At 41.3% G+C, this 14,587-nt stretch overlaps 1 protein-coding gene across 1 annotated transcript; it reads left to right on the top strand.

Annotated features, from left to right (window-relative positions):
* Window positions 1-2,835: 2,835 nt before the first annotated feature.
* Window positions 2,836-12,874, top strand: LOC124653002 (transportin-1-like). Its single transcript, XM_047192054.1, has 20 exons — window positions 2,836-3,061; window positions 3,460-4,396; window positions 4,819-5,106; window positions 5,204-5,293; window positions 5,515-5,598; window positions 5,666-5,746; window positions 5,977-6,027; window positions 6,365-6,450; window positions 6,699-6,765; window positions 6,860-6,916; window positions 7,055-7,087; window positions 7,316-7,432; window positions 8,378-8,485; window positions 8,945-9,043; window positions 9,309-9,434; window positions 9,508-9,567; window positions 11,291-11,394; window positions 11,477-11,544; window positions 11,999-12,114; window positions 12,225-12,874. Exons 2-20 carry the CDS (start codon window positions 3,473-3,475, stop codon window positions 12,288-12,290), a joined length of 2,625 nt encoding a protein of 874 aa, XP_047048010.1. The 5' UTR covers window positions 2,836-3,061; window positions 3,460-3,472; the 3' UTR covers window positions 12,291-12,874.
* Window positions 12,875-14,587: the final 1,713 nt, after the last annotated feature.

Here is a 14,587-nt window from a genome sequence, read left to right on the forward strand (position 1 = left end):
GGACCAAATATTCAAGATGACATCTCATAATTTTGTCCTAAGTATGATATGGTGCCGCGTCACCTTTAGTTTTGGGTCAGACCCATGTTAAATTTACAGGAATTATTTCAACCCTTTTAGAGTCCGTATTGAAGGAGAAAAGGATTCCTAGAGGTCGGTTCCGCCACCACATCTAGGGTTTGTGGGATCCCTGATAACTAGGGTGCCATGGACCTATGGTTGTTGGGCCCACAATAGCTACTCAGAAACAATCGCTCGCGGAGGCTACTCCCGAGTGAGGCCGCGAGGCATAAAATTCTCTTGGAGACACCGAGCTGGAGCAGAAGGTAGGCTCGGGGAGGAACTCCCTCGTGGAGGTCCCCAAGCTACTAGCCCCCTCAACTCGGATAAGATAAAGGAAGGAAGCATTGGATTCCCACCTCTCAAGACCTGCATCGAGGACAGGAAGAGCGGCCCCTAAAGGCTACAATACAAGTCAGGCTCGAGCCGCGCACGTCATGGCTGAGTTCAAAAGCTTCGTCCCGAGGAGGCGAGATTCCATTGCCTCTTCGGACATGTTATTTCTCACCAAACACAGTAATTAATTCTAATCCAATGCGATGGATATATACATGACTCTGATCCGAAGAACGAGCATATCAGTGATTATGCCAAGACAAGTATTGATTTAGGAGAACATAAATAAGTGTTTATTACTAAAACCAGTCTTGAGGATGTGATGGCGATTGTTTTGTAAACATGTTTTATGTATAAAATATGAATCTAATTCTTGCTCAAAAAAATATGAATCTAATTGTTTATGTTGGCAATAACTTGAGCAAAAGCTTACTTTGTTTTTCAAGTAGGATAGAAGCGGTCAGACCGGCTGACTTATTATCGATTAGCGGAGGTGTGCACAATGATTGTTTGGTTCACATTCTCATAAGTACAGATCCGACTTCCTAAACCCGTTAATGAGAAAAAATGGACCCCCATCACTAGAATTTTTGTAAAGGAATGTTTTGTATTTTTTATACATGCATAAATATCATGTATTTTCTTACTAAAATAGATAAATAACACGAGATACATTAAAGTTGGTGCCCTCGCATTTGCGAGGGCCGGTGTGCTAGTTAGAGGAAAAACAAAATAATTAGGATTTATAAAAAATAATTTTATTTTGTCAAAACATGGATATGATGCATGCATGATTTGATTATGGATATCAAGCAACGAGAAAAAAAATCTAATATAGAGTTTTTCCGGGTCGTTACATCGGAGGCATGCGAGGGGGCGGTTGCGAGGACAAGGCACGACGAGACGTCTCCGTGCGTGTATGGGGAAACTGTAACGTCGCTGCGTGGAAATTTATTTTTCCTTGGCTAGAGGTAGGCGACGGGTGCACGACAACCCTGTGTGGATGACACGGCTAGCCCGCCACTCGCGACATCGCTTTTAATTGTGTCTGGCTCCCCCGCAACATCCCTTGTGTTGCGGGGATGGCCTCGTACATAAGCCGCATCCGACAAAAAGAGCTTTAGGCCACGCGGCTAGAGATGGTCAAACGTCCGACCCGCCCTAAATCTTTTCGAGAGACGCGACTGGATTACCTGATTGGAGAATCGCCACGAAGGCTTTCCCTAAAGTTTCATTTTGGAGCTGCTCATAGACATTTGTATTAATGCCTGATATTCAATAAAAGTCTTTTCCTAGAAAAGAAAATTTGTGAACAAAACGTTGATTGGACCCGTTGGATGCCACATGTCGGTACGGCATTGAAAATGGCCCACTAGAACATTGCCCGGCCTGGTAGTGTGCACGCTCCGGTTCGCAGTTCGCACACACAAGCAGAAGAGCGAAGATAGTGGAGAGACCACCGGGAGGAGGGGCAACAACTTCGCGTTTCCGCCGCCACCCAAACCCCAAAACCCTCATGGAGCCGCCGGTGAAACCGCCTCCGAAGGTGAATCCGCGGACCGTACAGATATTGATACAGCAATGGGTCGGGATGCAATACGAGGAGGGGGAGGATGACATCGACCGGGAAGAGGGGGAGGAGGACATTGACCGGGAAGAGGCGGGGGAGGGGGAGGAGGACATCGACTGGGAAGAGGCGGGGGAGGGGGAGGAGGACATCGACTGGGAAGAGGCGGGGGAGGAGGAGGAGGAGAGCGACTGGGAAGATGCTGTGAGCGAACTGGAGGAGGAGGAGCAGGAGGGCCTGTACGATGACATCTGGCCCAACAATGTTGAGGACGAGGAGGGGGAGGAGGATGAGGACGAGGACGAGGAGGTGGAGGAGGAGGAGGTGGAGTTCTTTTTCCAATCTCTCTGGAATGCTGCCTTGGCGGAAGCCGAAAGACGTGTTCGGTTCCACAAGCAGAACTATTTGAGTGTAAGTTCGCTCAGCCTAATTATATCTTATGCGAAGTAGATTGTGTAGATTGCCTACTAGTTTGCACCAAATACAAGTGAAATTGTGGAACAAACGTATGCGAAGCATCACGCAATGGTTGCATGGATGGCACTTTAATTGTCCGATCTATATATGCCTACCTTAGCATTTAATAGTAGTTTACGCGTGAAAGAACATCAACCTGCTGTAGATCGTTTACAGTCAAAACGGTTTAGATTTGTGGAACAATCACATTATTTATACTTCTTATTTCTCTTATGCCCGTAAATCAGCGCCATTGCTCACCTGATTTTGCACTGGACAGGATGTTCCAGTTTTCCGAATCAGGATAGGTGACATCAGTGACAAATCATATAACAAGCTGATTGAAAGACTTTATCGCCGAATGAAGGAAGTTCAATCCATGTCTCTTGGTGGAACGCCTGTCACACCACCCAGAATCCTGGATCAGGAATCTCTCCATATAATTGAAATCATCAGTGATATTGAGGATCCAAAGGGCACTGTCCGGTGCCTATTTAAAGAATGGAGTCTTTACTTCTCAGCCTTCAGTGTTGTACCTGCAGGATCTACTGAGCCAAGCCAATGGTTTATCTTTCTCGATGAAATTCTTCCTGACTTCATAAAGGGAATAAGAATACCCTTCAGTTCCAGCCATGGAAGATTGTATGCATCAATGCTCTTTGTCTCATAATATTTACAATTCTATCGGTGCAACATAACATGCTATGCATTTTTCAGTCTTCCATGCTGCATTGGTTTGTTGCACAACGCCATCACTCGAGTTTCAGAGTTGCATTTAGTGTTGCTAAATTTTTATCTGGGCCATCCTGAAAGTAAAAGTTACTTAGAGTCAAATCATCTCCTTTAATAACATCATTGGCCGGTAAGCATAATCAGTAGGGTAAAAACACTGAATTGTTCATCCTGTAAAATGTGTGGGATTTAAAAGTACAGAAAATAACATGTTTGTCAATGGTCATTGCAATTTCCCCTGGATATATTTTGTGTACTTCATTGCAACACTAGTTATGTAAACCCTGAATCTGCTGTTTTCATGACAGAGTTAATGTCATAATGGGGAAGTACTGGTGGCGCCACATTTTTAACAAATTACTCAAGTTCCCCTTGGCCTACATGGAATCAGCCCCTAATGAAGCGGGTTCAGTCAATGGAGTTCAAAATGCCTCTAATGAAAAGGCATCAGGCAGTGATACTCAGAGATGCTCTAAAGAGGAGGCTTCAGCCGGTGGTGTTCAGAGAGTCCCGAAAAGAAAGGGTTTACTTCCGGATGTTCAGAAAGCCACTAATCAAAAGGCATCAGGCAACGATATTCAGAGAACCTCTAAAAAGAAGGCTTCAGCCAGTGGCAGCAAGGTAGTCCTCAATGGGAAGGCTTCACTTAGTAATGTTCAGGAAGTCCCTCAAGAGAAGGCTTCAGACAGTAATCTCGCCGATAAGAAGACTACTTCAGATAGTGCTGGTTTTCAGAAAGTTTTAAACTGGAATATGCTTGTGCTTGCTGAACCGCGGCGTATCAGATCACACCTGCGGAAGGTCAAGGATACACTAAAATATGACACGTTCGAGGAAGTTGAAGAAGAGAAGGAAATCCACAGCTGGTCATCGTTGAGCCGCGCAGGTTTCATGTTTGTATTGGAACCAGAAAAAGTTACTTTCTTCGAGCGGTTGATGGTACACCACAAGTATAAAATCTATAATGAGGGAAAAAATGAGTATGATCCATGGGGTTTAATCGGAAAATTTGGTGATATTTCTATACTAAAGTACGATGAAGCCTATGTGATCCCACTCCTAATGAAGCTCCAAATAGCAGCAGCAGAAGTTGCAAGAATATGGAGACCAAAGAAGAAAATGCTCAGCGAGATCTGCTTCATGTTGAATGACAGATCTGACCAACCCCTCTGGTGGAAACAGCGTAAATATAAGAAGATGAAGGACTTCCACTGCTACCTTGTGTTTATCCTCGCCCACAAAGAGGTCACATCTCCTCTCCCTTTTTCCCCTTATCGTCCCCTACTGCATGCAGTTTCGGTCTGAAGCAACACACTTTTCTGGTGGTTGCTCCACTTTAGTGCACACTCTTGATGTTCTTGTATGCTTTAAGGAGTTTAGGTACAGCCGTGCCTTTGATGGGAATATATCTATCTTTTAATCATGGCAGCAAGATAGGCCAAATTACAACTTCAGAATTTCTGTCTTGAATTACTAGTTTTTTTTTGAAAGAATATTTTAGAATTTTATGCAGGGGTCAATGCTAGGATGTTTAAATTGAATTTCCCATCTTATCTGAGTTAAGCCATGCACGAACTCTGTAAAAATCAAAGCCTGGGTGATGGATTGTAGATCCGGTTAGGATATATTATATTTCTGACACCTGCTGAAATATCTTTGCTAACCAGGAGCTATCTGTTCAAGTAAGACAAGCTGCTGGTCTTGTACTGACAAACAACGTCCAGATGAAATTTGACAGCCTTAGTCCTGGATGCACGCATTATATAAAGTCTGAGCTCCTTCCGTGCATAACTACAAAAAATAAGGCCATCAGATCCACAGCCGGAACAACAATAGCTGTTCTCTTTCAATGGATTAGAGTTGCTGGGTGGATGGAGTTATTCAAGGAGCTATACCAATGCATTAATAGTCAGGACATTTGTAAAAACGAAGATGCACTTGATGTTTTACTCAAGGTAATATGCATAAGTCTTGCTATACATGAACTTTTTTGTTGTACGTATAAACTCTAGCGTGAGGGAGTAAAGTTTTCATGTTTGTTTTCTGTGGCAGATCACCGAGATTGGTGCTGAACATCTTAATGAAGCTGTTCGTGGTTTGCCTAAACGGCCTATCGATGTATTCATACCGATTTTAATGAAGGTTTGATTTAAATCTATTTACCTATGTGAATGCACTTGCACACCTTGTAACTGTGGACTTTATTTTATTTTTACTGTGAAAACTTATGTATATTTCCTAAAGGGTCATTATCCCCTCATGACAACTGATTTTATATTTCAACCGAATGCACATGTGTGGCACTATGAATGCTTGTACAAACTGGTTTTCTGTTCTAATGCACAATTCATTTTTTTTTCCAGTTTATGAAGTTCCCTCATGATAATCTTAGGAAACTAGCGCTTGGATGTGTTAGTAACTGTATTGTGCTTTCTCCACTGCCGTGGGTAAGAGCCCCCCCCCCCGGTGGTAACCATGCTTATCCTGAGAATAATTATCTAAAATTATGTGCAGAGCCTGGATACATCCATGGACGAATGTCTTCAGCAGTTATCCAACCTCTTCAATGATACTTCATCAGATGTCCGAGAAAAGGTATTTCAACATGAGAATTAGACTACCTGTACAGACACAATTTTCTTGTAGTTTTTTACAAACAAGGTCATGGTACATCTAAATAAAACTAATGCACAACTGAGTATTTTTTCTGCTATGCCGTATGAATTATCTACCTAGTCGACATGCGCAAATCGTAATGTGTGGTTTAGAAATGCTGCTGGAAATAGTTCAGTGTTTTATCTTGTTAATTCCTGTTTCTTTGATAGGTTTGTTCAACCTGGGGTCAACTCATTAAAGTCCATCCATCAAGGTCAAAGGTAATATCATGTTCTTTGCTGTTCATTTGGATTACATATCTTACGCCTTTTCATTTCATTGATTTTTTTGTGTTCTCCACCACATAACTTCGTAATGCCTTTGTGAAACGCCTTCTTTGCCTTCAAATTTGTAGTTGTATTATTATAGTCCCAAATCACCCAGTTGACCATTACATATGCGAACACAAAACAACTGTTCTTAGGACAAAGCAATTGTTCTTGATTTGGTTGTTGGTCTATAACCCTTGCTAATACTCCTCTATCGATAGATTTTTCTGCCACTCAGTATCTTATGCTCCTTATACTGGAGATTTGACATTGCATAGCAAAACTGCAGCTACTCATAAAAAATATTATTGAATCAAAACTCGAAGCTATGAAAGATTCAATCAAAGAAGTTGCTCTGAAGGCCTGCCAGTTCTGGTATGTTTTCTGCTAACATGGCAAAACCAATATTTGATATTCAAACCTTGCATTATCATTTTTTTAATTCTTATTTGGTGCCCCTTATCACAAGTTTCTTGTTACTATTTTTTCAGTTTTGTAGGTTCAGTAGTTATATTCTCACATATTATTAGTTTGTCATTCTTCAAATTCAAAATAAAGTATCGTCTAGAAGTTTTGGATCATGTTTAATGTTTTATCAAACTTAACATGGGTAAACTTTTCAGGTGTGCCTATTGTGATGACAGCAGGCCTTATGGCGAGTTGAAGGAGTTTTTGCCAAATCTAATAACAGTATACAATTTTCTTTATTTAAACAAATATTGATACACCTCATGGTTGGCTTCAAAACTTTGACATCATATTTCATTTTTTTTTCTTCTTGTAGACGTTTCTGCAAAACATGGTCCTTACCAAAGAAGATAGCTCACATGCTGTTTTCGAGGTGTGTAAATAGTTTAATATGTTCCATGTTTCAGTTATGGTTATGTTCCTGAAAGTAGTTTCTAGCAATGTAAGAAGCTGAGAACAAGGGCATGATTAAGTATTGCGTGCCTCTAATTTGACGTTTGATACAAGACAGGATTTACACCCCCTAAAGGAAGTGACAATTAGAGTAAGCTTTACAGTTACGCCAACTCAAACCATGGTTTTTTGCATGTTTATGTTTTGTGTTTTTTTTACTTGACATGATATATAGATACGTGTGCAAATTTATCTGAAACCCCGCTTCCATGCCTCTCGATTTCATGCATCTAAAACTGCAGGAGATGATTCTAGTTCAGAAATAAAAAATCATTTATAAGCTGCCGAATGAATCATGCCTAATTTCATTCTTTGTCAGGAAAATCTTGATGATGTATACACCTTGGACTTGCGGATATGTAGTGCTGCTGGTCTAACTGGCATTTGCGGTGTCCTCTGGGATGACGCTTTTCCGGTATTCATGTCCTTAATAGAGGTAACATCTGCAGTTCTGATGTTGTAGTCTATCATGAATATAATATCTGTAGATTTATCTTAAATGGTGTTCATTTGCTTTGACATGTTAGTCAATTGTATTTAAATCTATTATTCGAAGACGCTTAGCCTATAGGAGTATAGGTCCTCCCTATGGGCTTGTGTTCCCACAATAAATATAGACCATGCTTCTTAAATGATATTCTGGATAATAGATTAAGTTTATTAGTTATAAATGTGTTTCTGATAGTCAATTTTATAATGGAGAAGACTCCTACTGGAAGAAGACTTTGCGTAAATGGTTGCTTAGAAGACAGTAATTTGATGTGTTCTATCTTTTGTTTTATCTTGTACTTTATATCATATTTATGCAATGAGCTTTGTTAGTAGTTTCACTTTCTGTAGTTAATGGACCCCTTCCTCACACAACCAATTGAGTAGCAATTTGTTTCTTAATAATAACCTATCTGTTTTTGAGGGTACATCATTTAAGGACCTAGGTAAATCAGCTCCAGACATCCTTGTATATTGTGAAGTTTTCGAGGGGTCTACCCAAAGCTTGTCCGGAAATTGGTTCGTGGTGTAGTATGCAATGTCATATGATGACATTTCGTCCATTTACTTATTCACTTTTACTTTTATGTACTAATGCGGAAAAAAACATGTTTACTTAAAAATGTAAAATAAAACTCCCATAATTTCTGGAATAATTTAACTTGTTATTAAGACAAAAATAGCTCAGAAACCCTGAAAGTCCCTAAAGTTGCGTTATTTATCAAATGCCTAAAATTCTGGCAGTTTTCAAAATCATCCCCAGCATGATTGACTTGGCCAAGTGCATGTATCTGTCTTTCTGTCATAGTGGGTGCTTGATACAGTATTTCTTGTTGTGTTCTATTTCAGACTTTTAGTCACTTGGATAATCATAAATCAGCCAACTTTGCAGGCAAAGATGGCTCAGATGGATGATAGAGCCTGGAAGGAGAGGGAAGCAGCAGTAGCTTCGATAGGTGCTATAGCAAAGGCGCATGTTACCAAACCAAGATTTTCGCAGGTATTTTAATGATTAATCGGTCTTGTACTCAGTATGTTTGTGCCTAGGGCGATTCGTTTCTGTCCTCTGTCATGGTATATAGACAATGAAAGCTTCATTAAGAAAGTGTGCCTTGCCCCAAAATCATTTTGTTACAGTTATGCCAAATGATTCCTAAATTTTGTTTTCAGAAGCATTCATATTTGCCTGACTGCCTGAGTAATAGCTTATCGCATGGAACATCTAAAACATAGCTAAGAAGTTGCTTCTCAATATGTGGTTAGTTAGAAACGCTTACTGAACATTGTTGATGCAGTAACTAGTTTGCTGCAGGATAATGTTTCTCTTCATAAGCTTACTGATTTTTTTGGACTGTTATACGTTAGAATCTTGGCATTAATATTTTTCTCCTATTTCTTATATGGGGTTGCTTGCTTTTAGTGACGTCCTTTCCTGAGATGTTATCTCATTCAATTGCAGATTTTGGCCCTCTTGATACCACCGCTTGACGACAATTTTTCTCTTGTACGGTTTAGTACTTGTCGGACAATTTCAGTCTGTGGCAAGCTCATTATAGAGGTAACAGATCTCATCATGTGTGTATGTGCTATCCACATATCTGTTGAGAACTTTCTTTCCCTCAAGGTTTTATAGTTTTACAATTTTTGAAACTAGAAGATGTGGTGCTTGGTAGTAGTAGTTGATGGATGTACCTCTAGGATTTGTGGGTTTATACATGCAAAAGGTTTGTGATGTTGAGATAATGTTCTGCATATGTAGGACATTTGGCAGGAAAACTGTGTTTCTTAACCTGGTGCTATGCTGTTCATTTGTTCTGGCGTAGGGCCTTGGCCATACTACTGGAGATGAGCAGTTCATGGTGTTCCTCATGGGGTTGGTCCGTAGGACAGCGGATTCAGATAGGATTGTTAAGGAGGCTGCCATTGCAGCACTTGAATCTCTGCAAGAGGTTTCTTCTGTTTCTTGAATTGCTTTCCCTGCAACTCGAAATGTTCAAACTCACCTGTACTCGTGTACAACAGGAAATCAAGACGAAGCAACTGCAGGCCGAAGTGCAGGATGCTCTGCAGAGCTACATTCAGGTATATAGTTTGGTTTTGTAGAAAGAAACGAAACCCTTGCTCTCCAGTTACTTGTATGGTAGTAGTATATATCCGTGAGAAACTAACAAGGTTTCCTACCCCTAAACTAGCTGCACGGGCAACAGAAGTGGGAGCATTTGCTGTCCAACCTCGACCCAGCAGCCGTGCAATGGTTATCAAGGTACGACAAAGAGACCTGATGCAGCAGCCGAGCTGCAGAGAGTGTCAGAGTAGGTTGCTCAATTTAGTTGGTCAGGGACGAATTGTCGAAAGTAAAGCCAGTTTTGAAGAGATCACTTTGGTGGAGCAGATGGAGAGAGTTCAGAGCAAGGAGTGACATACTAACCTTGTATAGTGTGATTGATTCGGCCGGCTGGTTCACATCCTATCGTTCAGTCAATTCACTGCAAGATCAAGGAGCAAGAGGAGCTTATCTTGTATTATGTGATTGACTCTAGGGTGCTCCGCTGATTCATATCCTATCCTATCCATATACCTATCAAAAACGACAGTATCGCCTATTTAGAATCCCCTTCCCCAGCCACCGGCTGTGCAACCTCGCCGGCGCTGACCCACGTATAGCCTTTTTTATTTTTATTTTGCTTTAGCTGACGCCGTTAGAGTTCTGCAAAATCATGGTTGCAGAATCAGAGTATGATACCGTTGCAGCAGAGATACCCAGTGCTCCGATCTGATGGTTTTTGCGGCTGACCTCGCCGATCCTCAGCCCCTGCCGCGCGAGCGAGAGAGACGAAATGACAGGGGAGCTTAGGTGGAGAGTGAGAAAGACAGAGACCGACAGACAGCCACCGCTCCACTCGTGGTGGAGAGGGTTAGCTTAGTTGGGGTTTTTTTCCTCCACCTACAAGTTATCGGCGCGCCATATTTGTCTGTCTCGGTGGTAATTTCTCTTGGATTCCTCATGATAATTCACACTGTCAGGGGACGCGGTTGAAAATATTTTCTAGGCATTGTTAGATCGTTGGATCAGCTTAAGCGCGTAGCTAGTCTATACTGTAGAGACACGCAGGATAGAATTTTTTGCTTCACTGTGTGTACGATAGAATGACGTGTGAGAGTTTGACGACTAGTATAGCGTAGTGCCGATATTCTCGTCAGAAGCGAATGCATCACTAGTTATTTGTTGTGATGTTTTTGCTGTTAATCTTACAACATCTTAGGGAAACATAGAGTGTTTTTTTTTTTAAATTCATGATTAACTCTAGTTCTACACTCGGAAAGGGTTCTCTTGGGGCTCCACTATTCTTCTTTTAAAATTTCAGAAAAGAGCTGCTCATTCAATTACTTCCTCTGATTCATATTATCTGACACTAATATAGTTGTATCTAGACACATTTAGATATGTCTATTTGGGTAGCAAGTAATATGGATCGGAGGGAGTAGAAGAATCATAGTATTATAGTGCTCTCTCTGTATCGAAAAGATATCGTAAATTTATCTACATTAAGTGTATCTAGAGACCATTTAATGTGTAGATATATTTAAATTTAGTCAAATCAGCTATATCATGTTCAGCACGCAGGGAGTACATCCTATGAGCCTGGCAGTAATCACTAATCGCTCAGTTGGTCCATGCCTTCGTACACAAGAAAGTAGACGTCGAGTGCTTTTACCGCTGCCACTGCCTTCATATTTAAATCTCTGTTTACATATTACAGCCAGAAAAACTTTTGCTGACGCAACGTGTGTCTGTTAACAACAGGTCGTTGAGGAAAAGAGATGGAGCGAGGAGACCACACCACAACGAGCATATCTACTTTTTTCACGGCCCGGGCCCCACCTCCCTGGAAGAAAGTACATACGCAGGTGCTCGAATACTCGCCTGTTTTGTTTAGATGATTCTCTGCTGGTTCACCTTGGGTTTGACGTGGTCTGGTTAACTTTTCAGCTTGTGCGCTGACCAAGACGCACCTGGTAAAAATAATAATGTAATAAGCGGTGAACATCGGCTTGGAGGTAATCTGCTTCGACTAGTCATAATGAAAAGTATCATACACTAGTATCATGCATACGATACAAGTTTATGATACTGCTTCCACAATGCACTAGTATCATAAGATAGTATCATAGTATTATCATATTTAATGTTTTGTAGAATCTCAATGCAAATCTGTGTGCATGATATGTTTGCCAGTAAGTTTTCTTGTTTTACGTGCTATGATATGGTATCATATTATGATACCACTTTCATCTCTTACCTCATTAATTGGTGTGCCACATCAGATTTTTGCCAACATGTCATGCATGATACTACTTATGATACTTTCATTGTGGCTAGTCTTCTCCAGTAAATATTTCGAGGCTGTTTTGGCTAGTTTGACCGTTGTTTCAAACTTCAACACAAAATGGCCTCTTTTAGAAATTATAGTCGGATCTGACTGCTCTTTTTTTTTCTACCACTACACTCTAGTTGTAGAGGCTTTCGCCGAGGCCTTTGGAAGCATGGACGCCATGGTGGTAGACTGCTACCGCCAACTGATCCGGTGGTACCTTCCGAGCCTTATTGCCGGCGCCGGCTTTTTGGTGGTATGAGAAAAAAGTCTAAAATTTTAGAAAATGTTTATTTTAAGCTGAAGGTTCGTCAGAAAGGAGCCTAATTTCGACTGATATTGATAATTTCCATTGTTTGGTCGCAGTTTCGATGTCACATTCACCCAAATATGTTGATTGTGATGTATGCATCGTGGAGCAGGGCAAGATAGAAGGGAACCAGCAAAGATATCCCAAGTTGAGGAGGGAAGTACAATAAACAACACATACACCCTCCAATACTCCCCCCGGCTTTAAATAGTTGTCACAACTACAGGCAAAATATAAACTAGATGAGTCTAGATTTGTTAAATCTGCGATAAGTATTTAGAACCGGAGGGAGTACAACTATTACATACTTTGTTCTATAATTTTTTATCGTGATTTTAGTTTAAATTTAGACTAAAATTACGATAAAAACTATAGAACAGAGCGAGTTGCAATTTGGATGGCCTTTTTCTACCTAAGCAGATGCACTGCTTGGACCGTCACATCTTTTCTTGATGCGCTGACATTGCCTGTTGTTGCATTGCAGCCACATACGGTGCGACTGACGAGGAGAAAGAGGGTCGGTGCTTCCTTGTTGGAAGGAAATGCGGCGACATGGGGGGCGGTGTCACCTAAGGCCACTGACACCGCAGGGTTCAATTTTGGTTTCACCCCGCCTGGCGTCCTTACCGATCTACTGGGCGAGGAGTGCGCTTCATTAGTTTATGTGTAGTGATATTACTTTGTGTGTCAGCGCTTCATTAGTTTATGTGTAGTGATATTACTTTGTGTGTCAGCTTATAACGTTTAATGTACGTCCATATTTTCTTTTGAAATACAACCTTCTATTAGATAGAAGCTTTTTAGAAAATGTTTAGATATTAAAAAATATTGTAAAAGAAAAAAAAAACATGGCAACATAAAAGAAAAAGGGAAGAGAAAACCAAAAACGGAAAAACAGAAGAAAAAATAAAATGGGCTGGCCCAACAACCAACATTCAATGCCTCATTTAATAGGGAAGCCAAAAGTTGCTCGAATTAGTCAATATTTTGTAATTTTTTTTACAAATGTAAGCTTTTATTTTTATACTTCCGTATCTTTTGTAAACTATGAATCTATTCCCTCTAGTTCATATTAATTGACTTAATTTTGTTTAAACACATATGTATTTAGTAAATAAACATATATGAACAAAGTTAAGTCAATTAATTTAAATTGAAGGGAGTAATATTTTTGAAAAAATAAATCTCTATGCTTTAGTTTTTAAACTCCAATTTATTACCCATAGGAAAAAGAAAACCCAACCTAGACCGGTACACAGGACCGCCCGACCAGCTGTGGGAAAAGACTCGCTAGCGCACGCGCGCTGTGGAGCCTTCGTTTTGAAGAAGGGCGCGTGGTTGTGGGCCGGCCTATCTGTGAAGCGCAGAAGATAAATAAGCGAAAGTTGGGACACTGGAAGGCACTTAATCGGGGGGAATTACCCTTTCATTTTAGGGTTTCCTCTTCCTCCTGCGGCGACAACGGAGGAGTACACCAGGACGACCAAGGTCTCGGAGATCTCCTCCCGATCGACGTCGAAGGGGTTAGAAGAGATTCTGATCTTCTCTGGGCCGATGGCGGGGGCAGTCTCACCTCGCAGCATGGATGAACATGGAACAGCAAACGGGGCAGCCGCCACATCTACGGCTGCTGCGGAGAAGAACGAGGCGGGTACCTCGGAAGCGAAGGAAAACATTGATGATATGCTCAGTCGCCTCCAGATCACGGAGGAGGAGGGTGATGCAGTGGATCTCTCCGGTCTGATTGAAAAAACTCAAACTGGATCTAGATGGGCAGTAGTATGCATGACGACCATGTTTAGCCACACAGCGTTCTATGCAGCGATGCAGAGTGCTTGGGATCTGGCGAACGAGGTAACTTTCCGATCAATTGATGATTTCACTTTCACTGCACAATTCAAGTGTTCTGGTGATTGGAAGACGGCGATGCACGGAGGGCCTTGGCTTTTTCGACGCAAAGCTGTGATTATTGAGGAATATGATGGGCTGACGAACACTGAGGCTATTCCCCTAGACTCTATTCGTGTTTGGGTGAGGATCATGGGTCTACCTGATCTAATCCGTAATAAGGCTGTAGCTACGGTGATGGCAGGGAAGATGGGAACAGTTCTGGAGGTAGAACTGGGAAGCAATGGCGTAAATTACGTCAAGTATGTTCGAGTTTATGTAAAAATTCCAATCTCGAAACCACTGTTTCGCTTTGTAACAGGAAGTGTGAATGCAGAGACAGGGCCGCAGAAATTCCGTGTGCTGTATGAAAAGATGCCCATATTTTGTGATAACTGTGGTGTGATAGGTCATATCGCTGATCAGTGTGGCGATGGTACTCATGACCCAACAACATCCCAGTATGGAAATTTTATGATGGTGCCTGCTGAGGATTTCTGGTTCCAACCAAGAAAAGAGTTTGTTTCACGCC

Source organism: Lolium rigidum, chromosome 1 (genome assembly GCF_022539505.1).
Source record: "Lolium rigidum isolate FL_2022 chromosome 1, APGP_CSIRO_Lrig_0.1, whole genome shotgun sequence".
NCBI lineage: Eukaryota > Viridiplantae > Streptophyta > Magnoliopsida > Poales > Poaceae > Lolium > Lolium rigidum.